This window comes from Anomalospiza imberbis, chromosome 14, assembly GCF_031753505.1.
Source record: "Anomalospiza imberbis isolate Cuckoo-Finch-1a 21T00152 chromosome 14, ASM3175350v1, whole genome shotgun sequence".
NCBI classification, from domain to species: domain Eukaryota; kingdom Metazoa; phylum Chordata; class Aves; order Passeriformes; family Viduidae; genus Anomalospiza; species Anomalospiza imberbis.
Window position 1 is genome coordinate 12,241,188 of NC_089694.1, and position 24,107 is coordinate 12,265,294.

At 46.0% G+C, this 24,107-nt stretch overlaps 1 protein-coding gene and 1 long non-coding RNA gene across 7 annotated transcripts in view; both read left to right on the top strand.

Moving 5' to 3' along the window:
* PAK3 (p21 (RAC1) activated kinase 3) overlaps window positions 1–9,066 on the top strand; it is a 229,422-nt gene extending 220,356 nt beyond the window's left edge. For all 6 annotated transcript variants that reach the window (XM_068204924.1, XM_068204925.1, XM_068204929.1 and 3 more), the window contains 7 exons: window positions 793–841; window positions 2,623–2,735; window positions 3,603–3,720; window positions 4,083–4,182; window positions 4,614–4,810; window positions 7,120–7,257; window positions 8,801–9,066. In XM_068204924.1, the coding sequence (XP_068061025.1) occupies window positions 793–841; window positions 2,623–2,735; window positions 3,603–3,720; window positions 4,083–4,182; window positions 4,614–4,810; window positions 7,120–7,257; window positions 8,801–8,890 (805 nt within the window). In that variant the 3' untranslated portion in view covers window positions 8,891–9,066. The remainder of the gene's footprint in view (window positions 1–792; window positions 842–2,622; window positions 2,736–3,602; window positions 3,721–4,082; window positions 4,183–4,613; window positions 4,811–7,119; window positions 7,258–8,800) is intronic.
* LOC137482545 (uncharacterized) overlaps window positions 1–17,397 on the top strand; it is a 49,381-nt gene extending 31,984 nt beyond the window's left edge. Inside the window, exon 2 of the long non-coding RNA XR_011004123.1 lies at window positions 13,266–17,397. This is a non-coding gene — a long non-coding RNA (uncharacterized lncRNA). The remainder of the gene's footprint in view (window positions 1–13,265) is intronic.
* The last annotated feature ends 6,710 nt before the right edge of the window (window positions 17,398–24,107 follow it).

A 24,107-nucleotide genomic window follows, 5' to 3' on the forward strand; every position in this document is an offset into this window, starting at 1 on the left:
GAGAGGCAGATGGCAAACCAAACCCCACCCTGTCTGGTCTGCAGGTGAGCACACCATTTGTTTCTGGTGGCTCTACAACACAGCCTATGTGTGCCACAGAAGCACATGGACACCAGGAAGAGTCCTTCACATGTTCGGTGCACTCAACAGAAGCAGCTGCCTACAGATCTTGACACATGAAGAAGCCCTCTAAGTATCTTCTGTTCTGAGTCCTTCTCAATTTGTGTGTGAAATAATAGATGCCTTAACCTGCTCTAGCTGTGACCTTGCAGGATGGCTGGAAAATTGTTTACTTGCATGCTGGAGAAAGCTGTATTTAGATCTTTTCCTGAAATGGCTGTCATATGTTCAGGGTTCTCAGAGTGACTGTGTGACATTGCCTGAGTTTGGCAGATGGATTCAATTTAAAGGTGTGAGAAGGCCCAACTGGATTGTGTGTTACATTTCATGGAAAAAACACACTCACAGACACACAAAGAAAAAGGGGGGAAAAAATAAATTCAACACAGCAAAACAGAAAATAATTAAACATACTATTTTCCAGTTTTTGTAGACATCCCCCCCCTTAGGTTTTGAACTAAAATAATGTGGCATGTACACTGGAGATTTGCACCAGCCCTTCTTCATGTTGGACCTCAGTTTTCTCTGCATGGCAGAGGGCTGCCATGCTGTTGGCTGAGGAGTGGGTGAACCCTTATAAGCACTCCAGGCAGCAGACCTCTCCTGTCTGGGCTGGCTTTCACTTCCAGGGAAAAAAGCGTTTCTCAGTTTCTCCTGCTGTTTTGTTTCTAGGGCTTCAGGAACTGTTTATACAGCGATTGACATTGCCACAGGACAAGAGGTAAGTGTCAAAAATCCCAGCAGATTCTGCAGCTGTTGAGTGCTTTCCCCTCTGCTGTGAGCTGTGGCTGGAGCTTTGGGTGGCCAGTAGAGCTTTCCTGCAAAAGCTGTTTCTCTGAAGCATAGACAAATGTCATGGATTGGCAAAATCCATCATCTGCTGTCAGCTTTTCAGTGAAAGGACTTTAAGGACTTTAAGGACTTCAGCTTTTCAGCTTTTCAGTGAAAGGACTTTAAGGGCAGTGTGGCTCTGTGTGCCTCAGTAACTGAACACTTGCTTTGGCCATATGCTTTCCAGCAGCACTGCATCTGAGGTTTTCATAAATGCCTGAAAAGGTGCCTGTGAATTCCTAGAATCAATAAGAGTCTTGGTACTCTGTGCTTGGCTGGGTGCTTCACCCATAGCTTTTAAGGCCAATTTTAAGAGATGAATTTTTTTGCTTACTCTGTTTTCAGAACAGGTTGGTGCTCTCCACAGTATTGTTGATCCCACACTGGTACCATGTTACATTATCCCTGAATGTTTTTTTTTAATGGAGAAAAATCTGCTAACAAATCCCAGCAAGCTTTTGTGCCAATAAAAAGTAGATAATTTTTATTGCCGGTGTAAATGTATTGGTTTAGAAATTGTTCTGTCTCTGTTCCCCATTGTTCATCAAGTTGTGCTTTTCAGAGAATGTTGGTTTAGATACACAATTTAACTCTGTGCATTTATACCATAAAATCTATCTGTGCCCACAGACTGGTTAGCAATGCATCTTGTAAAATCAAAAGATCTGTTGTGATTAGAGGCCTTGGGGAGGTGGTCACACACTCTCCTGTTGCTGTGAGGAATAAATAGCTTTGTTACATTGCTTGATTTCAGAAAGACGTGGTCCACAGAACTGCTAGAAAAAAAGAAGGGCAGCAGTATCTGTCAGAGAAGGACGTGGTCTCAGTCTTAATTACTAAATCTGTTAAGGCATCCATGAGCTGAAGGCAACTGCCATCGTTCAGGCCCAATTTATCTCCATCCCAGTTGCATGATTTGCCATTTGTTCCATCATGTGTTTGGTCAGTATAATTATAATAAAGTTGCCATCCCAGTTGCATGATTTGCCATTTGTTCCATCATGTGTTTGGCCAGTATAATTATAATAAAGTATAATGCAAGACATAATTAAGGCGAGATCATGTATTGGACTCAGTTTTGTGTTTCAGTCCTACGGTACCTGGTAAGAAGTCAGTTGTGTTTTGGTCTGATCTCAGTGACAGTCCATTACAGTGATCATATTAGTAAAAAACAGACAAGGTCATGTCTCAGAGAATCCCACTGCTCTTTGGGGAACCAGCTTCAGTTCATCTCTGGCTCTGAGAAGAGATTTGGATCTGAATCTTACTGGTAGTTCCTTACACACCTTCCATGCTGCATTTGGTAACCACACTTAAACTGGGAGTCTCCAAGGGGTCTAAAAGTCCTAAGCCTTCCTTATAACCCTGGGCATATCCATAAAATATCCAGTGCATGGCTTATTTCTTTTTAGACCCTGACAGTAACTGCAAATGTAAACTGTGTTAAAAAGTGTTCTTTAGAGGAGCAAATCAAAATTTCAGAAGTTGGGAAATGCTAGGATTGTTATTTTTGTTGTGGAACAGCATCCATAATGTATGTCTGTGTTTGCTTTGTTATGCAATCAAGAATAGCAGGTAATACAATCAAAAATCATGTAACTGTCCACTGCGTGTTCATTCTGATCGTGTGCAACAGGCTACTCAGGTTAATGGTTTTTATTGTCATTTTAGGTGGCCATAAAGCAAATGAATCTCCAACAGCAGCCCAAAAAGGAACTAATTATCAATGAAATCCTGGTCATGAGGGAAAATAAGAATCCCAATATTGTCAACTATTTAGACAGGTAAGTTGTTCCGGTATTATCACATGAATGTTCGTTTACACACTGCAGGCCAAAGGTTAAAAACCCCTTTGATCGCTGCAGAACATGGAGCTCTTTATTATTTCTCTACTCATCTCCACTGGATGGGAAGAGATTGCATTGGCTCTGCATTAGTCTTTTCTGGCACACATAGTTTAATGTTGCTTTTCAAAAACCTGGACCAGCCATATCTTGCTAGAACAACAGTCTGTCAGCTCCATGTTCCAAGTATTTCCATGTTGTTTTGTTGTTCTGGCATTTGTTTTTCTCAAAGTTGATCAGATTTTCTGTGTCTTGTGCAAAGTGCTGACAAACCACCCTAGAAATTCTTTCCTTTGGGTGGTTTTCACTGTTTTCCATTGCTGGGGATGCCAGGAAGACTAAATTCTTGTTTCCAGAAGCACCTAATTTGACAGTTTTTTAATGGCCTTTGCTTTTTCTGAATGTATATTTTGCAAGGTTTTCCAAACATTTGACCAACTTCTGTCCTCAGTGGTGCACACCCTCCTCCCATGGATAACTTTGAAAGTTATGTTACCTCATTCCTGGGCTTAATAGTGGAATTCATGAGTTAAGATGATGAGCCAGCTGGTGGCATGTGTCCTGGTTCCAGATTTATCTTTGCTTGCTTATCTTACTAAAGTGCATTCTTCACTTGCTTGTCACTTAAGATATCTCCTTTTTCCACTGTGCAGATTCCAAGAACTGTGTAGCCTAGAAGAATGTCCTTTTCATTTTATTCTGTCTTCATTTGCAAGTGACCTGGAGACAAGAATCAGTTGTGGGTTATGATTATTCATTAGTTTGGCTACGCACATTCATCTCCACAGCATTGTTTTCTCCTTTCAGCTACCTTGTTGGTGATGAACTGTGGGTGGTGATGGAGTACTTGGCTGGAGGCTCTTTAACCGATGTTGTCACCGAGACATGTATGGATGAAGGACAGATTGCTGCTGTCTGTCGGGAGGTGAGGGATCCCACTTGTGTTTCTGTTTGCATGGACATGGTGATGCTTCTCTTTCTGTAGTGTTGTCGTTATATGGAGAAGAAACAGCAGATCCACTGCAGCAGCTGTCATTCTGTCTGTGTTTGCAGGGGACATTCTGTAACAACAATTGATGTTTCCCTTTCAAAAGCTATTATGTGCCTTCCCCTAGAAAGACACGACTCTAACAGTGTTGGAGCAGCAAGCTCTTCTCTTGGCTGCACTGTGTTCTGCCATTCCTCACCATTCCCCTAGAAAGGAAATCTTGTAAAACCATTTCCTTTCTCGTGTGATGAAATCATGTCACGAATTTTTACCCTTACATTTCTTTTTTCTCTTATCAGTGCCTGCAAGCCCTGGATTTCCTTCATTCCAACCAAGTGATCCACAGAGACATCAAAAGTGACAATATTCTTCTTGGGATGGACGGATCTGTCAAATTGAGTAGGTATTCTTGGTCAAGTGCAGCATTCCTGGATGTGGGGTGTGGGATTCCTTTTGAGTGAAGGCCAGTTCTCCAAAAGTGGTGCTTGTGGGAGTGCCTGGACCCCTGCTGTGAGGGCACAGCTGCAATGTGCAGAGGGGTCTAGAGAGAAACAGGGTGTCAAGAGTGGCTTTGCTTTGTGTATGACTCTTCCAGAGTGGAGGGAGTTACAGTCTAAAGCTTCAAGTGATTAAGTAAAAGCCAGTTGATGAAACATGAGGGTTTCTTTAAGTGGCCAATTCCATATTACCTTGGCTACAGCCCCGAGGAAGCACAGCATGGCTGCTCTTCCAGCTAGATTCCACAGTGCATTCTCAGACTTAAAGTGGGGGTTCTTTTGCTTGATTTTGTAATTCAAGCTGGCTTTAACAGTATTTGTTTTTCTCCTCAGCTGATTTTGGCTTCTGTGCTCAGATCACCCCTGAGCAGAGTAAACGGAGCACAATGGTGGGGACTCCTTACTGGATGGCACCAGAAGTTGTAACAAGAAAAGCATATGGCCCCAAGGTGGACATCTGGTCACTTGGGATCATGGCAATAGAAATGGTGGAAGGAGAACCTCCTTACCTTAACGAAAATCCTCTCAGGGTAGGGTGAAATATCAGATACTTCTGTCTTTCCAATTTGTGCCATATTTTGTCTTCCATGAGATAAAATCCCATTCACATCAGCTTGAACTAGTTTGACAAAGGCCCACTTCTAAAAATGTTCCTACAACACATCTGCGTCTGCTGTAGCTTTGATTGCATCACTGTGATAACCTCAGACTCAAAATGACATGTACCTGTGCAGAAACTTGCCACTTCGACCTTCAGCAATGCTTGAAATTTCTCATGCCCTTTTTGAACTCTCTTTGAGCTGTATCTCTGAATGACAAAAATTTTCAAGTGCCATGCTTCTCCAGTTTGGGAATTTTTATGATAAGCATTGGAGCTGTACCTGCAGGCACAAAACTCTCTTCAGTCTCAGACCAGTGCTGATTGATTACCTGAACCTTCCAGGAAAGATCACTGGTTCTAGCAATGCCATAATTACTTCTTATCAAACACATTTCTAAAAGTATCTTTTAGCACAGATACTTGTAATAAACTAGTATATTTTGAAGTTTTCAGTTTTATCGTAATGTCTTAAAATGAAACTGCCAGTTCTTACACCAAATGAGTATGTAGTAGTGGAGGAATGTATACCAGGATAAAAGCTCATGACTAACAGCTGAAACAAAATACTGCACAGTTAATTCCTGTGGGAATTTATGAGAAAATTAATTTTTACCTATATGTATACATAGATATGTTTTGTTAAGGCTAGAATTAAAATAGAGCATGATCCTTAGCTTTTCCGTGCTGTAAGGTTGTGCTTTCTCTGGTTTGTGGCATCCAGACTGTGTATTGCAGACTGACCCTACAGAAGGGTCAGGATGTACCTCCCAGCTGCTTAGGAAAAGAATACACCAATTATACACATTTCATTCTTTCAATTATACAAGTCTTTCACACTTTTTGAAAAAGGTTCCTGAGTTTTCTTGGAAGACTTCCTTTGGTTTGATAGGTGGCCTGGGGTTTTTGGTTCCGGGCACACACGTGGAGTGTTGCACACTGTGTCACCTTGTTCGGGTGGATAAGAAATAAACAGGTTTGGGTTCAGAGGGGTGCCACTGTAGCTGGCAGGGTGGCATTAGGCCTCTGTGTCTGCAGAGACCTTTGCACATGACAGTTTTGCTTCTGTTTCCTGTGAACCCATATTTCACTTGCAAAAAATGCAGTTGCATTGTACAAGGCAGTAAAAGCAGGTGAAAAGAATTAGCATTATTGATCTGGATGCTGAAAATTCCCTGCTTCATTAATCTGAAATGTTGATTAGGACTCCTCAAGAAGCCTCAGGTCAGCTGTTAGAAAGATAACTGGATTTCCTGTTTCTGACCAAATTCACAGTCAGATATACTTGAGATCTGTGTAAGAGGTTTCAGCTGCCTACAAACAGAAAAGCTTATAAAGTAAGACTGCTTTTTACAGCAATTTTTTTTAGTTGATAATACACACTTGTTGTTGGATTTCTTGTAATATATAGTGAACATTTTTCTTTCCTAGCCCAAGCCACTTCCTCCATGTCACTAAGCCTTCAGTAGTCCAGTTGCCAAAACCAGTTTTCTGCCTGGCAGTTTCTGGGATGGGGATGTCATTAATGCATTTACTTGAGTATTAAAATTAGTGGAGGGTTACATTACTCCTTTTTCTGATGAGACTATTAAACATTTTACCACATAAGTGAAGCTGATTTGGGTTTTAGAGACTGCTGAAAGATAGTTGAAGGTGGGTCCTGTGTGCCCAGTTATGCCTTTTCATCATAATATACTTGTGCATGCAACTTGACATGTCTGTTGAACATGAGACTCCAAATCTTTCTGGAGTTTTTATCCAAGGTATAAGCTGATGGATTTATTTTTCTTTTTTATCCAGTAACCATTTTTTATCAAGAACAGAGCAAAAAACTTGATTAATTTTGTTTTATGGAAGCCATACTTTAGGGACCAGTGAGCACTCTGCAGATGCATTTTGTGTAATAATCACTTGAAATAATATATTTAGACCACACTGACTCTTTAAAATGGCCTGTAAAGCTGTGTCAGTACTTGGAGAAGTAAAATGTGCTGATGTAGTTCATACTAACCAAGTCAGCCAATGAAATCAGCTGTCAAGGCAAGATCATTTTGATGTTGGAATAGCTGTGACTACATCAGGGTCTTTGGGGGTTTTCTGTTGTTTTTCTTGATATATGAAAGTCACCTCCAGCTCTCCGCCAGGGAAGAAACTACCAGTGAAGACTGGAGCTTAAAAATAGGGTCTGTGTGAGTATTTCTGGGTATGAATGAAACAGTCTTCTGTTTCCTTTGTCTCCAGGCACTGTATCTGATAGCTACAAACGGGACACCGGAGCTGCAGAACCCAGAGCGACTTTCGGCCGTGTTCCGAGACTTTCTTAACTGCTGCCTGGAGATGGATGTGGACAGGCGAGGGTCTGCCAAGGAACTTCTGCAGGTAAGATAGGAGGCAACTGCAGCTGAAACAGATGTCCAAGGGATCAGTTTTCTCATCAAATAACGGCATCAGGTGGCTCCCCCACATATTAATCTGCAGTCTTGGTGCTTTCAAATGAAAACTAAGCAGAATCCTATAATGGTTTGGGGTGAAAGAGACCTTTAAAGATCATCTAGTCTGACTGAGCTGAGATCTCTTAAACTAGGTCATGTCACTTGGAGCCCCATCTGGCCTGACCTTGAATGTTTCCAGAGATGGACTTCCATCTACAGCATCCTGGGCAACCTGTACCAGTGTTTCAGCACTCTCCTTGTAAACAATTTCTTAATTAGATCAAATCTAAATTGATCGTCTTTGGGTCGAAAACCAGTCCCTCTTGATCTGTTGCAGCAGGCTGCTAAAAAATGCATCCCCAGCTTTATTACAACTTTATTACTTCCCCTTGAAGTATTGAAGAGTTGCAAGGTGACGTCTCCCCAGGGCCTGCCCTTCTCCAGACTGAACAAGCCCAGCTCTCTCAGCCTTTCCTCAGAGGAGATATGTTCCATCTCCTGTGGCCCTGTTTTGTACTTTTGGGAGTAAATTTAGCTTTAATTCTTCACAAAAGAACTGAAGTAGAATGATACCAGATATAGAGGCCTGAAATGGTGTTGGTGGGGGAAGAACCCAGTAAAAGCAGTCCCAGCTAAGCTGTCAGAGATTTGTCTGTGGGAAGGAGGAGGCTGTGGGGAGATCACCATGAGCCTCAGAGAGGGCCCCAGATTGTCCCTCCTGCTCCTCTCTTAGAGGTTTCTGCCACTAAGTCCCATTTTTAGAGGTTTCTGCCACCCAAAACAGGGACAGCTGAACAGGACTTGTCCCAGCCCTGTTTGCTTCCTGGCACAGTCAAGCTGCTTGAGGTTTGCTGCCAGGTTTTGTGGCAGAGAGGGAGCTGCAGAATATGCCACTTGACTGCCCCTGCTGGGAAGGAAGGTGCCAGCCAGCACAGGAGGGCCAGGGGATGGAAAGGTACACAGTGCTCTCCCTGCAAGCCAGAGCTGAGTCCATCAGCACTCTGCCACTGGTCTCCCTGCTCCTGACTTGCTGCTGGAAACCTGTACCTCTGTACAGGTCTTAAGAAAACACATGAGCCTTAAACCTACTGGGTTAAACATTTCTTAGAGGTATTGGAGTTTCCTAAGGAATGACTTTCACACATCTTTTTTGACAATTAACACAGTTTATATCTTTAGAAAGGGGGAACCTAAGTGAGTCTTTTGAGTTTCCTGAAAGGAACAAAACTCTGGGGCAACAAGCAGCATTCCCAGAGCACTGGCACGGCAAAAATCCCAGCAAGCTGAAGACACCTGGAAAAATGGATTGATAGGTGTGTGGGCCGTGTTTGCCTGTGATAGCAGTGTCCTGAACATGAAGGTGGAAGTGCAGATGGTCCCTCAGTCCTATTTCTGAGTATTTCTGGTAACGAGTGAAATCCTGGTTGAGCCTGTGAGGAACTGAGTTTGGAAAGTAATGGTACCTTTCTTGTTTCTTTTCCTTTGGGCAGCATCCATTTTTAAAATTAGCCAAGCCGCTCTCGAGCCTGACTCCTCTGATCATTGCAGCGAAGGAAGCAATTAAGAACAGCAGCCGCTAGCACTGCAGGTCGGCTTTCTGCCCTGCCAGCTCAGAGCAGGACTGAGAACACAAACTCTGTAAAACCTCAACTCTCATGCTGCGGGACAGATGGATGGATGAACAAACCAACGGTCACAGTCATGGTGGTAGGACCACCCCAGTTCCTCAAGGAGTAAAAAATTATCATTTGTCTTCTTCCTGCTTTCTGGCTCCTTAATTTATTTTTAAGATGAATCGGGGCTAAGGACAGAGAGGTAATGACAGAAAATGCTTTGCTGCCTCAATCATTTCCAAGGTAAAGCAAATTCAGTTGGAAGATTCCCTTCCTTCTCACCCTGTGAATAAGCTGTACATTCACTTTTAAATTGTCAGTTCTTTCTTAACGATGTAAAGTCGTGTTAATGGGGTTTTTGGTATGGTTTGGAATTCGAGAAGGGCAATTCTTCATTCATCAACTCCAGACTGCCTTTTGAATACAGCCCACTTGCCAGTTTCTGCCCAGTTGTGGTACTTCTATATGAGGAAGAAAGTGCAATTGCATTTCCAACAAAAAAGGAATGAAGAGTGGGACAGACAAAACATCCTGTGGAGATAAGGCGTTCAGCTGGGACTGTGTAGTGGTTCGTTTCTTGCCAACTGGATTTGTACCCCTAACTGCAATCTCTGCCCGGGTGAGAGTCTTACTCAGCTGAAACAGCAGAAAGATCAGTTGGTTCAAACCTGAATCTCAGAACAGGTTTGTCTGATGCAAAGCTGTCAAAGCAATGTGAGGGGAGAGTGGGCCCAACCATGCCTGGGGCTGAGCCCCAGCACAGGCCTGGCAGAACCCAGAGCAACCTGAGCATTGGCAGGCTGGCAGGAGGTGCTGGTAGCGACAAGTGGCAGCAGCCTGGCTGTGGGTGCCTCTTCGTGGGACAGGACTAATCCTCCTGTCTTGGAGCCAAACTGGCTGGGGCTGTTTTCCAGGGAAATTGTGGCCATGCTGAGAAATGCACAGCCTGGTGGGATTGGCCATCCTGAGTCTCTGCAGGAGAGAAGAGAAGAGCAGAGCAGAGTGGTGGTGCCGCTTCTGAGGGTGCCTGTTTTTCTCCCAGCTGTCTTGTAGCTCCTGGGAAAGATTCCTTATGTCTGCGAATTCTCAGCTGAGGGGGAGGGGACCAGGCTGCTCTGCAGGCTCCTGCACAGGTGAGCATCCTTTAGGAACGGGAGTTCTGCCCTGGGAACCAAGACTAACGCAGGGAACAACCTGCACAGTTCAGATCTGCAGGAGCCAGTGCAGCAGCCAGCTCTGGAAGAAAGCGCCTTAAAGCCTGCAGTTGTGCACTGAGCAAGAACAAAGGTGTGAAATGCAAAGTGGAATTAATTGCAGAATTACTTGGAGGCACCTGGCCAGCCTGCTTTCTGCTGTCCTACGTATGGCAAGCACTGCGCAATGAAGCTCTTGAGTTCCTGCAAGAGATGGAATTGGGGATGTGCCTGCTTGACTAGTCAGCAGATTTGGAAGGGAGCAGAATACTTTCAGTATGCAATTTGTGTTTTATTTATTTGTTTCTGATAGACACAGTGTGGCTGCACTCAGTAAAAGCATTTGCATGGCGTATTTGTTGCTGTATTTTAGGAGTACAACTCATGCAAGACCTTCAAAACAGCAACTGAAGCAACATGCACCCAGTGAGCAAAAAAACCCCCACAGTAAAACAGCTTTCTGCTATAGATCTTCATGTTGGCCTGGTCCTGCAAAGGGTTAAGTAGCCTTTAAGGCGCTCACCACCTTCATGTCTGGCCAGCAGGAATGAAGGATGCTTGGGCTGTTCTTGAATCAGGCCAGGAGCATGTCTAGCTTTGGCATTCTGTTTAGTTGCAGTCTTTGTGTGGCAAGTGTCCTTACTGCTGCTACCCTCGCTCATGCTGGCCACCGCAGCGTCCTTGGCAGCGGCAGCCCTCCTTGAGTTACCACAGCTAAGTAGAAATTAACTTTTCTTCATTTCCCGGGGAGCACAACAGGTCCGAGTTTTCAGACGGCCAAATAACACGCCAAGGCGAGCAGCTCTGGTTTCCTGGATTGGGGGAATGGTGGGAGGAGCTGAGGGAACTGCCAGGAGCCCACAGCTGGAGCTACAGTGGTTGACAGGAGCTGGAGCAATGGCTGCCAGGCTTTCCCCCCATAAAAGAAGCTCCTGGGGAGTGAGAGTGGCCAGGACAGGCTAGCAGGCCATAGCACAGCAGATGGTGCAGAAGGGTGTGCAGGAAGGTGCACACCCTGCCAGCTTGACTAGGGAGCAGTGGTGTCCACCCAACAGAAAGCCATGGCTTCTCCAAGTTCTGCACCCACAACCCATGCAGCAGCCCAGACAGAGCTCTGGTGGGATTGGGCTGCCAGCCAGGTGTCAGCTGCAGGCTGTGCCCTGCTCTTAGGCCAGTCCTGGTGGCAGCAGCAGCATGAGTACAGCTGTGGGACATGTGCCTGGGAAGAGGAACTCCTCCACTTTGGGCCAGAGCTACAGCAGGAAGCAAATGGGGCAGGAATTTACCAGCAGTCCTGGCTAAGTGGGAGATCCCATGTGATTGGACTATGGCAAATGTGACATCGATCTACATGAATACCTGGGAGGAGAATCTTGGGAACTACAGTTCTGCCACCCTGACCTCAGTGCTGGGAGAAGTCATGGAGCAGATCATCTGGAGTGCCATCACATACAGAGCAACCACGGGATCAGGCCCAGCTTGTGTGGGTTTGTGATACGCAGGTACTGCCTGACCAGCCTGATCTTTCACAAGAGGCTGACCTGCCTAGGGCATGAGGGGAAAGAGTATGGATATGTCTCCCTGGAATTTAGTAATGCCTGTGTCAGTGTTTCCCACAGCTTTCTCTTGGAGAAACTGGCTGCTCATGGCTTGGATGGGTACACTGTTCTCTGGGAAAAAAAAAAAACTGGATGGATGGCTGGGCCCAGAGAGTTGTGGGGAATGGAGTTACATCCAGCTGGGGCTGTCGGTAGTGGTGCAGCAGGACTGGGTACTGGAGCCAGTTGTGTTCAATATCTGTATCAGTGGTCTGGATGAGGGGACCAAGGGCACCCTCAGGTAACACCAAGCTGGGCTGGAGTGTTGATCTGCTGGAGGACAGGAGGGCACTGCAGAGAGATCTGGACAGGCTGGATTGCTGGTCCAAGGCCAGTTGGACAAGGTTCAACAAGGCAAAGTGTCAGATCCTGCACTTGGGTCACAACAACCCCCTGCAGCTCCAGGCTGCAGAAAGAGTGGCTGGAATATGCCTGGTGGGAAAAGACCTGGGAGTGCTCATTGAAAGCAGCTGAGCATGAGCCAGCAGCATACAACTACCTGAAAGGAGGTTGGAGCAATGGGGGAATCAGTCTCTTTTCCCAAATAACAAGCAATGGGACAAGAGGAAGTGGCTGCAAGTTGAGCCAGGGGAGGTTTAGGTTGGATATAGGAAAAATCTCTTCACCAAAAGGATGGTCAAGCCCTGGAACAGGCTGTGCAGGGCAGTGGTTGAGTCACCATCTCTGGAGGGATTGAAAAGATTTGGCACTTGGGGACAGGTTTATTGGTGGGCTTGGCAGTACTGGATTGATGGTTGGACTCCATGAGCTCAGAAGTCTTTTCCAACATGAATGATTCTGTTCTGTTTAGAAGACTTTGTTTCTCTTGTGAGGTCCCATTTTTGTCTGTCAGCTCAAGATCTGTGTCTGTAGGAGAAGCTTCCTTGCAAAAGAGTAATTTGGGCTGTAGATGGGCTGCCCTCAATGTGTAAAGCATTCAGCAGAATGAAATATGCTTGTATTCCTGTAAGAAGTGAAGAAATGAGTGACGGTTTCTGTTTCCAGTATGTATTTTATTTTTTCCTATCCACAAAAGAACAGACAGCCATCCTTTAAAAGGAAAGCACTTTGTAATGGCACATGTTTGCTGGACATACAGTCTAAATACTTCTGTTGACAAATTACTCTATTTGATTGGGGAAGGGGGGAATTTCCTATTTATTTCCTTTACTTAGAAGTATTTCAGCATCTCTACTTCAAAAAAAAACCCACTACCACAACTTTCCAGAAGATAGCAGGTATGAAAAATAAGGAAATCAAATGGTAGCTTTTTTTTTTTCTAATCAGTGTATGCCTCAGCATACAGAATATTGTTGGCACTGACTTTTTAAAGACGGCTGCTGTCCTAAGAGGCCTTACTTTTAATTTTATTAAATATATTCCTTTTTCTTTGCATCAGAAGATCTAGAGATTTTCATTTTAAAACCAATTCCTGGGAGGCAGACAAGATTCAGCAGAAATAATCTCTGCCTGTGGCTGTTTCCAGCATGGACTGTACCTGCCCAGTATGCCCATACCTCCAGTATCCCTGTGGCTCTGTGCTTGGGACAGTCTGGTGCTGATTCACACTCACTGATACTGAAAGATGGCAGCAGTGTTTGTATCCTCCCAGCCTGGATATTAAATGTAGAAAAGACACAAGTATTTTTTAAAAACCCAACAACACAAACCCACAAAAATCCAGTCCTGACGGGGTCAAGTCTTGTACATTATTTAAAGGCTCACAGAGTATATTAGGACTGACAATAGCATTGGCCTTGCAGAAAGGAAAGAAACAAATACTGTAAAATCTCTGGAGCCACCTCGGGTTTTCTGACTGCTATCCTCAGATCAAGCAATTAGTTATATATGTATTTGAAGTATTAGAAATAGTCTGTTTCTGTTGCAAAATGAAAACTAAAAGTTTCAGACACTTTTATTCCAAGGTTTTAAAAGATTGGTTAATTGTCTTCATTTTTAAATTAAACAGTGAAATACCCTAACCAAGAACTTGACTATGATTCCCATCCCTGCAATGAAGACATGTGAAAATGAGCCAATAGCTCACTGTGGTTTACATGTGTTTTGGGACAAAAGCATGGTAGCAGTAAAGTCAGGGAAGTTTGAGAAGCACAGAAAAGTTTATTTATTTAAGAAAAAAGAAAAAAAAAGATAACCATACCTATGTAAAATTCCATACAGCTCCTGCATGCACTCCTGGGAACCTGCACGGGGGTGGATCTTACAGTGCTCTCAGGGCTGGATCCCAAACTTGGGCCGGGGTTACATTCTCCCTTCTTGTGTCCAGTGCTTTTGTAAATATATTTATTCCTCATCTTTGGCTAATGGTTGGCCACTCCACTACACACAGAAGAACTCAAGGGTTTGTGCTGAGTTTCTTAGAGGCCTGTAGCTGCACTTTGTCAGGTCTTTGAGTCAGTTCTTCCCTATGTCCTGCCACCAAAAATTAAGCACATTCCAGTCACCATTAGAAGGGAAGTACCTGTCTCCTGTCCTCTAGTTGTAGGAAATGTCACCGTACTCTATTGTCCATACAGCAGTTATTTCCAGTAGATAATCCTTGCTGTGGCTACTGACTATTCCTCACACCGAGCATGTAAATGTTTGTATTTCTTAGGCAAGTCCTGAGCAAATCCAGTGAGCAAAGAGCCAGAGAGAGAGAGCCCTGTGACATCTACCACTAAAGGAAGGAGCCAGTGTTTCTTTGCTCTACACCCAGGACATGGCACTCAAGTGCCAGCTTTGCCTTGCTAAGTGCTACCAAGTCAGTGGTCCATACACCTTCCTGGTGTTCCTGCTTCCTGACTGTTCATTCATGCCCAGATGTGCAGCAACTTAATGATGGGTTGATGAAGACCTATAAGTATAAATGTTCATCTCCTTTTTTTTCCTCCTCTCCACTCCCCATGCCAGGTAATTATCTCCAATTTTATCCCAGGTTTTCGGGAAGCAGAGGATAAATTTGTCTTTCAAGAGAAATCATCCAAGCTTTTTTGAGTGTGATTTGCACTTCAGGGATCTTTAAAACTTCTCTTTGCTTGTGTCTGTCCTTAAGCTGACAGGGTAATTTTATTTTTCTCACTGAAACTTGCAGAATCTCACTTACCCATCTCTCTTTGGATGCAGTTTAGAGGTGATTTCCATAATCCTGGGTGTGCATCATGCCTGAAAACCATCACTGGCCTGAGCCTACCAACAGTTGCATGTACCTTTGGTTACAAGAGTTATCTCAAAAGAAAAAATGGTCTTATAGCAAAGAGGAGGAAGGATACCCATATGTGCTGTGTGGGTGCCTTTGGGCTGCCATGTGGGCACAAGCCTGCAAACCTTGTTCTTGCTGCTTAGCAATTCCCCGGTTCCCCCAGGCAAGCACTTGAGTTCTGTGAGAATCTGACCCTGACTGAGGAAACTGGGGGCACTATCATTAGTTAAAGTTGATAATATTGAAAACTGCTAATTGATTTAATTGCATGTGATCACAGTGACTTTGCCCTGCACAGTTTTCAAACAGACCACACATCAGCTTCAGCACCTGTGTGTAAGGTACCTTCTGCTCTGTTTGGTGGCACCGTGTTCGCAGCTGCTGGAGGCTTGTGAGCAGCACCTGCCTCACCCAGCTTAGGTACAGAGCCAAAAGGAGCAGGGTTGGGCACCATGGCCTGGGTTGGCAGCCATGAATACAGGTCAGAAGAGCTGTCAGACACATGTGCACACACCTTTGAATCACAGCTCCCTGGTGTTACAGGTTTATGGATGCCAGCCACTAGAACAGGTTCCAACTCTGGTATCCAGAGGACTTTTCCAACATAAAGTATTCTACAGTTCTGTGATTCCATCTTCTGGATTCAGCTAGGTCCATGTTAGCAACTTCAGTTTGATCAAAAAGTATCTTCTTGGTCAGCTCTTGTGGCCTAAGGCTTCAGCTCCTTTGGCTCCTAGTGCTGAGCTGCTCCTGCTAAACGCGACAACTTGGAGAGAAGAATACATTTTGTCCAATTTCTTCTAGAACACTGAGAGGGTGAGTGTGTGAAAACACGAGTGTGATTTATGTGTAACCTCCTCTCTGCCCTTCATGCCTCTCAGGGGTTTGAAGCAGGAAAGAACTTTCCAAAAGGGTGGAATGATGCAGCATGTAACTTCTCCCAGGTCTCGCTCTTTCCAGTCTCTGCACTTGACTAGTTTTGTCCCTCTTTCTGAGCCCTTTGCTCCCCCTGTGCTCAGTGGCTGCTACTCAAGACTGTATAAGTGGCATGGATGAAGTGGTTGAGACCCTCATTTCTCTGTTCTTTAAGCTGCCTGGTCACAGCAGCCTTTTCCATCTGGAAACTTGATAAGGAGAGGGAGCCCCCACCTCCGTTCCTTGCAAAACCTCCAGGAGCCCAGGGCCTGCCATCTGAAGTCAGTGCATTGAGGGCTCCCAGATGCCTCAGGCTGGTGTGACACCACTGCAAATGGGAGGGAATAGTGGCAGGAGGTTGTTTTGAAAGGTCCCTTTGCTGCTGCATGCTGTGTGTGTCCAGCCCTGCTCCAGGCTTAGGGATCAAATTCAAGCACTACTGCTGCTCCCTCTGGAGTCAGTGAGAATTTGGTTGTTGCTTTCAATGACAGCTGAACTGGTTGCTGAAGCAGCAGGTGCTGACAGTGCCCAGGCCCCCGGCTGGAGGGGTCCCTTGGCTGCCTGGGTGGGCAGGAGCTGCCCCTTTTTCTCACTCTGCCTCACACAAAGCTGTGCCAGTCACAAGTGGATCAGCACAGCAAACAGGCAGCCTGTGAGTCTCTTCTGCCTTGTCTCTTGAGATTTTTGAGCTTAAGCTGTACAAAGGCAACTGCTTTTGGTCCCTCTGTGTATCCCCATGTTAATCAATGCTGCTAAATCCATCTGTAGCACAGCAAGGGGAAAAGGCCTCAGCCCTGCAGGGCCAGGAGCTGCCTGAGCAGCTCAGCCAGCAGGAAGGGAGCTGCTCCACATGGGAACCAGGAGCAAAGGACCGTAGCACCTCGTTCCTGGGCAGAGCCCAGATTCTGTGGGGGAACGTTAACAGAGTTATCCTCGTGCACTGGTGTGTCAGCACTGCAGGTGCTGTGCCTGCAAACACATGGTTCGACATCTGCAAAAGAATTCTGCAACTCTTGACTGGATCAGGATGTCACCAGTGCTAAACTCTAGTTTAGTCCAAAGCAACCAGTTTACACCTATGCTGGTGTGTGCTAGATTTTTTTCTTCAGGGTATCCAGACAAAAGTAAACAGAGGAGGAGCCTACATTTTCATTGTTTATCAGAAATGTATCTCATTTTGCTGTACATTCCTTTTTTAGGACGTGTTATCTGTTTAAAAAAAAAAGAAAAAAGAAAACAAAAAACAGAAAAAATATGAAAGAGAAAAAACAAATGTGTAGTGAAAAATCTTCTGTAACTTTGGATTAAGAGGTAACTGATCTTTTTAAAAAGAGAACTAAGTTATTTACTTTGTAAATGTGCTGATGGCATGGATCCATCTTATTGACCTCAGCATCCTTTTTTTAAAGATTTTGGGTTTTGTTTCCAATATTAAGTTATTTTAAATTGTGGTTGAAGCAATAGGAAATTGAAATATGGATTGTGCATGACTGTGTCTTGAGTGTAAAAATATTGCAGTTTGAAACTTGGACCTAAAGTATTGCAAATAAAAGTTATAAATTCCAATGGATTGTGTGACCAGCAGCTCTTCCTATAGGATGTGCAGCATCAGAAAGTCTTCATCAGTGGGGTTGTACGTGCTTTTAGTTTCATCCTGTGCCACTCTATGTTGTCATGACACAGGACTTGACCTGCCACCAGCCCGGGTCACCCTCTGCCACTGCAGCTCCTTGGACCTTGTGTCCCCAAAGCCAACACAAAGTGTTTCTGCTGCTCCCCCTTTGCACAAACCCACAGAGCGCTGGGATTTTTCCAACTCTCGTGTCTCCATGGTGCCATATTCCTAAAGAACCAGCAGCACATCCCGATGACTGCAGCGAGTTACGTGGATGGTTGTCAGCTCCGCTTCTGCCTAGAAATCCTGAAACTGCTTCTAAATGCTGCTCCTTCAGCTCCTGGACACCTTCTCACACAGAGCTGGGAAAAAAATCCCGTGGCTGCCTGCTTACAAAGTGAGTTATGCCAAAGTTAGAGCTCTGGGGGAAATCTCTATCCATCCCTGTCATTTTAATATATTTATACATGGGGGTGTGCATGGATGTGTCTTGTATACAAAGGAAGGAGTGTGCAAGCAACGTGACTGACACTTCTACTCTCTCTGTTCGTTCCATACCCATGGGTACAACAACATTATGGAAACCCTTGTACAGACAGACCCTTCTATCCATGGGTACAGAGACGTCCAAGAGCCTCTTGCACAGACAGGCCCTTCTGTGTGTGGATACAGAGATATCCAAAGGCCTCTGGCACACACAGACCCTTCTGTCCCTGTAGAACAGAGTGCAGCAAGCGGGCAGCGAGTCCCGGACAACAGGTGAGACCCGGCTCAGCGCCTGCCGGGCCTTGCTCAGGCTTAACGCTGGCTCCTCTGCAAGAGGAAAGCCCTTCAGCCTCGTCCCTGCCCAGAGGGGCAGTGCTGGTCTGGCAGCACAGGCTGTTTGCCCCACAGGCTGCAGGAGATGAGAACATAGCACTTGCCAACACTGACTGCAAGCCACAGCTCCGGGTGCTCCCCGTGAACCTCAGCTCTGGGACCACTGTCTGCCCCAAGCTTCAGGGGGTGCAGTGGGAGCCCGGCTGGGCTCTGCCCTGGGGCCATCCTGCAGGGACAGCTGCAAACAGCATTCACTTGGCACAAACAGCCACGCCATGCGTGGAGGGGAGCTGGTCCGGGTCCGGACTGTGCTCTGGGGCTGGGGCTCTGCAGGGGGAACTGGACTGGTGTGCCAGAGGAGACAAAGAGGCTTCAGCTTAAGCCTAACTGAGGTGGGTGGGTGGGCTGGGAAGAGTGGGGAGGGTGAAAGGGGTTCACAGAACTCATCCTGCTGGAAGGATGAGGAAAGGGAGTAGAAACTCAGCAGTGAGGAGAGCTGTCCTGGTATAGTCAGTGTGGAAACACTGCCTCAGTTTGTACAACTACGGAGTCAGAATCCATCTTAGGAAGGTGGTCTCCTGAAAGATTGAATTTGGTATGTGGCTTCCACTTCTCAGAGGTGGCCTTCTGAAATTCTGGCAGCACACATCTTTCGGACAAGGTAAGCAGCTACACGGAGTCTTGGTGTGCAGCTGATCCCAGGGCCCTGGGTAGGTAATGCCCAGTAACAGTGCTCCAGCACTTTTGTATGGGATCAATCCCTGGATGTTTTGTAATTTAGAGGAGGGGATGTCACTTCTTTTGAGATGGGCTTGTAGTTCCTCTCTTTGACAAGGAAAGCAAGTTTGGAGCCACACATTGGGTGCTCTTAGTGAGTTTAGAGGCTTTTCCCAGTAGGCAGTTCACTGGGTTAGAGCTGTTCAACTGCCGGGGGAATGCAAACGCCGGGCTCTTGAGCTTTGTGTCCTAGGACCTTTAGTGTGTGAGCTGTCCCCGCTGCCATTCTCTTTGGATCCAGACTGGGAAACTGAAGGCTTCAGATGGTACCTAGAGCTGAGAAGGAAAGTGCTGACAGCAGGATGTGTGCTGGTAAATTGATGGATGCAGTTGAAGTTGTCGACAGCAAGAGCTTTCTCAGCTGGCAGCTTTCTCCGTGAGCTCTGTTTTTGCCAGATGTTTTCAAGTTTGGTGGCCAGACTCTGGGAGAGTGCAAAGCTTTATTAAGGCAAAGGAGTTCATGTTGCTCTTTGAGTGTGGTGCAAAGAAGGCTTTGCACTTGGAAGGGGAAGACTGGGGAAATCTTTTTGTCATGACACAGTTGATTCGGGAGCAGGGACGTTCCCGACTTGGCTGTGTCCTGGGGGTGGTTTCGAGCTGGGCTCGGTGTGTGTCCTTTTGTGAGCCGACACCACCATCGTGTGGTTGTTTTGATGAGCGCTGGCAGTGCCCAGGACAAAGCCAAGCGCTTTCCTGGCCCGGCCCCATTCGTGTGGGAGCAGTGTGGGGGGAGAGCTCCGCTGCGGGTCCTGGCTCTTGGAGACTGACACAAGGTCATCCTTATCGCTTCATCGTTGGCTTTGCAGTTTGTAGTCTGCAAAAGAAAAGGCAACTCTTGCACGGCCTGTTTCTTTAGAACCTTTTCTGTGTGATCAGCATCTTAACATGTAATGCACACCCGCTGAACTGCATCCAGCTCCCTGGAGATATGCACTTTCCTTCTCAGCTATGTATAGAGCATCCTCACATTCTCTCAAGGTGGCAGAGTCCATCCTTACAGCGAAGTGCTTCCAGTTCAGTTCAGACTCAGAGATGTGCCAGGACAGAAATGTGCCACTGCCCTTCTGTGTTCCCTATAAAAGCTGATTCCCAGTGCAATCACTTTCACACAGCTTCAGCATAGGTCTGAGAACCTTACTCTGATACTGTATTGCTTAGCTTTTATTTCTGCGTGTTCCTCTATGCCAACCTGTCTACTGAGTGCTTTAGTACAAAGTTCATGTCTACTTTGCTAGTTCCTTGAACTGTACTGTGGTGGAGCTGCATTTGGAATCCTTTGGCTCACAGCTTGTTTTCCTGATAGGTATTACACAAGACAATAAAAAATGAGCTGTGGGGTACTGGCAGTGCTATGGCTTGCTGTACTACAACGGCCTGGACCCTCTTGATGCCATAGCAGCTTGCAAATGGTGCTTAAATGTGTTACTGGAAATGTGTAGCAAAGGAACCAAAGCTTTTGTTCTACCTCTAGAGAAAGTGATTTTGACAACAGCTGACATGTCACAGATCAGATGAACTTGCTTTTTAATTTGGTTTTGGAGTTTACTAACAGTGGATGAATAAAGAAAAAATTGTACTGGGTTTAGGTAGCTGCAAAAGTGGTGATGCCAGCTGCATTAATTTGCAATCAGCGGTGGCCCCAGCTGGCCCAAGGTGAAGGCAGCAGCGCAGCCAGTTCTTCTGGAAGTCAGCTGAGGAGAAGGGAATTGGGACCTGGGGATGGAATTCTTGGTGACTATGATGTCACCAACTCGGCCATTAGACTAGACTTCAGAGAGAAGATAACTACATGAGCTCTGACAACAGACCCTTACTTTTCACGTTTGGTTTTTTTTTTTTTTTTTTTTTTTTTTTTCCCAGAACTAAAAGGATATTTTAAATCTTGAAAGCAACAGATGGAGCGGAGCCGCAGGAGAGGAGCGGCTTTGGGAGCGGAGCCGCTGTGGGAGCGGAGCGGCTGTGGGAGCGGAGCGGCTTTGGGAGCGGAGCCGCTGGAGAGGAGCGATTTTGGGAGCGGAGCGGCTTTGGGAGCGGAGCGGGTCTGGGAGCGGAGCGGGTCTGGGAGCGGAGCCGCTGGAGAGGAGCGATTTTGGGAGCGGAGCGGGTTTGGGAGCGGAGCGGGTTTGGGAGCGGAGCGGCTTTGGGAGAGGAGCGATTTTGGGAGCGGAGCGGGTCTGGGAGCGGAGCGGCTTTGGGAGCGGAGCGGGTCTGGGAGCGGAGCCGCAGGAGCGGAGCGATTTTGGGAGCGGAGCGATTTTGGGAGCGGAGCGATTTTGGGAGCGGAGCGATTTTGGGAGCGGAGCGGCTTTGGGAGAGGAGCGATTTTGGGAGCGGAGCGGCTTTGGGAGCGGAGCCGCAGAGCCGCGCGCGGCCCGCCAGGGGGCGCTGTGCCGCCGGCAGCGCGCCGCTCCCGCCCGGCCGCGGGGAAGGGGAAGCTGCGCATGGATTAAAACACTGGAATTAACCCGCTATCCCTGCTGCCCTTCGGGTGCCAGTCCAAACAGCAGCTCAGCGGAAATGCCAGGTGTGTTCTGTCGAATTTTCTCCCAGGGATTTGCTCGGGCGCGGTGGAAGGGGACGCTCTCCTGCTTACAGCCACCGCGGCTCGGGAAGAGCAGTGCCCGGCAGGACTGCTCCGGCAGGGACAGGCTGATTCCTCAGTTTGCCTGTACCACAGGAATCATTGGCAAGCCTAACAACACCTGAAAGAAATGGCTGTGGATCTGCATTTCCTTCCAACTTGTTTCCGGGATGTTCTGTATTCTCCAAGTCTAACTTTTGCTATCTCAGAAGCATTTTGAGGTAGGACCTTATTAACTGTTCATGCAATACTTATTTTAAAATTGTGGGCTGAATGCCTGACAAAGGAGTTTGAGTTTATCTTTTGTTTTGAAAGCGGGTATAAAATTTTGGTCAGGTTCCCCATCTTACCTCTCTGAAATACTGTTTAAGCGATCTTCAGAGTAATTTATGTTTTAAAGGACATTTTGCATCAACTCCTCTATTTCCTATAGAAAGAACTGGACTCTTTGTTTGAGCTCTGAACACAGTCTGTGGGACCTGCATGTGAAAACAAATTAACTTCAAGAACATCCATGTAAAAGCAGGTGCCATGAACTTCCCTTTTTCTTTATTTCTTGTGAAGTCAGTGACCTGGCTAACAGTCATCCAGATGCTTCCATTAATTCAATGTTCTCATAGTGTAATTGAAATTCTTCCATTTATTGCCCAAGAGAATTACCCACTTTCCTTCACATCTTTGATGCAAGGAAGGGTGTGGTTGCAGGGAGGGCAAGAGCTGGAAGGGCAGAGCACACAGCCCTGCACCAGCAGGAGCGTCACTGCCAGGAGAGCTTGGGAGCACTGGGTGACGGGGACCAGCTGGAGAGGGCTTGAGGGGTTCTCATCCACGTATACAAATCCCCCAGGGGGCCAGGGAGGGTAAATACGATGGAAGCAGACTTAACTTTCAGTGGTGCCTAGTGAAATCAACAGAGGGCACAGACAAGGAATTACATAAAAAATAACTTTTTTTCACTTCTTTGAAAACCCCTCAGCTTCAGTCTGTGCTGATGTGCAAAATGCCTTTTGTGCTTGTGGCATGGCAGGAAAGCAGAGTCAGGTGCTGGACCCTCCCAGACTGGTGCACAGTAGAAGCAGGAGAGCAGGTACCTAAAGAAAATAAGCTGATTTGTGAGTAGACCTCTTCCTGGGCAGATGTCATACAAATGCAGCAAAGGCTGTTACCTCATTGCACTGCTTGGTACATTTAAAATATCATTTCATCCTATGTGTTAGGACATCCTAACTCTGAAAGAAATATCAGAATGGTGTGGAATATAGACAATCTGCTAAAGGCATTAAAGGATTTAATTTTATTTTGCTCAAGTGTTATTTGAAATATTCATGGTGAAAGCTGGGAAGGAGAGCTAATTACTCCTGCAGTATGTAGATGGACAATATCCAATGCTTGTAGTAAACTTGGAACTTTACTACTCTAATCGATCTGTGGAGGCACCACCACCCTAATTTACACTGGACTTGATAGGATGACTTCAGTTTGTGAAGTGCTGCAGTGTTAGTTTGTGGTCCCACCACTCTGCCTGTCTGCCTTCTCCCTGCCAATCCAGCACTTTCAGCCTGGAGCAAAGGCCCTCTCTGCTGGCTTCTTCATTTCTCCTGCTGTTCACTGACACTGGTAGAAAAGCCAACTTGTTTGGATCCTGAGCCTGTCAGAACAGGTGAACTTTGCCATGTTAAGCCAAGACACAGAGTCTTGCCCCTGCACAATGTCCCAGGAATCACCTTTGTTGCTGCTGTGGATTGTCAGTGCTGAGGGTGAAATACTGGGGGAGTACATGCCCTGTCTCTAGAGCCCATGGCCGACCAAAGCACTGTGCTCTAAAATCTTGCATTTGCAGCTTTCTGGTGTCTCCAGCATTGCTTTCAAAGCAAAACAGGGAGAAGGCAAATTGTGTGTAGCTAATGATACTGTAGAGTGTAGAAAACTTGCTAAGTCCTAGGTCTTCGAGGTAATAATTTGGAATTGCTGTGATGTACAACTAATGCAACACAGAAAAGGGGAGCATATAAGGAAGGGAATTAATAGTAGATGTGAACATCTTGGATTGTTTCTTTCCATTTTCATTTCACATCTGAAAAGCTGTTTGGCATCTCCAAGAATCTTCTCCACAGTGATGTTTGCTATTTTCAAGACCCTTTTCAGGAGAATTAGCTCAAGCTCCTGTCACAAGATGTGCCACCAGCTGCAGCTTCTCTTGCCTTTGCACACTGTGTGCAGCACAACTCTTGCAGCAAACCAGGACAAAGGTTTTGAGAACTTGACAACTTGTCCTTTATTTTCCTGGTGGACTAGAGAATTCTGCCATGGGTAAGGTTTTCACTGTTACTGTTCTATGCTAAGAAAACATGAAGGGATGCCAGGAATTGGTAGGGAACACAAGCCTGGTTGAATCCAGAGAACGAATCTCCAGAGCCTGCAGCCAGAAGTGGAGAGCTGTGTGATAATCATTCCAACCTCTCAGTGAACATCTTTCAAGTGATA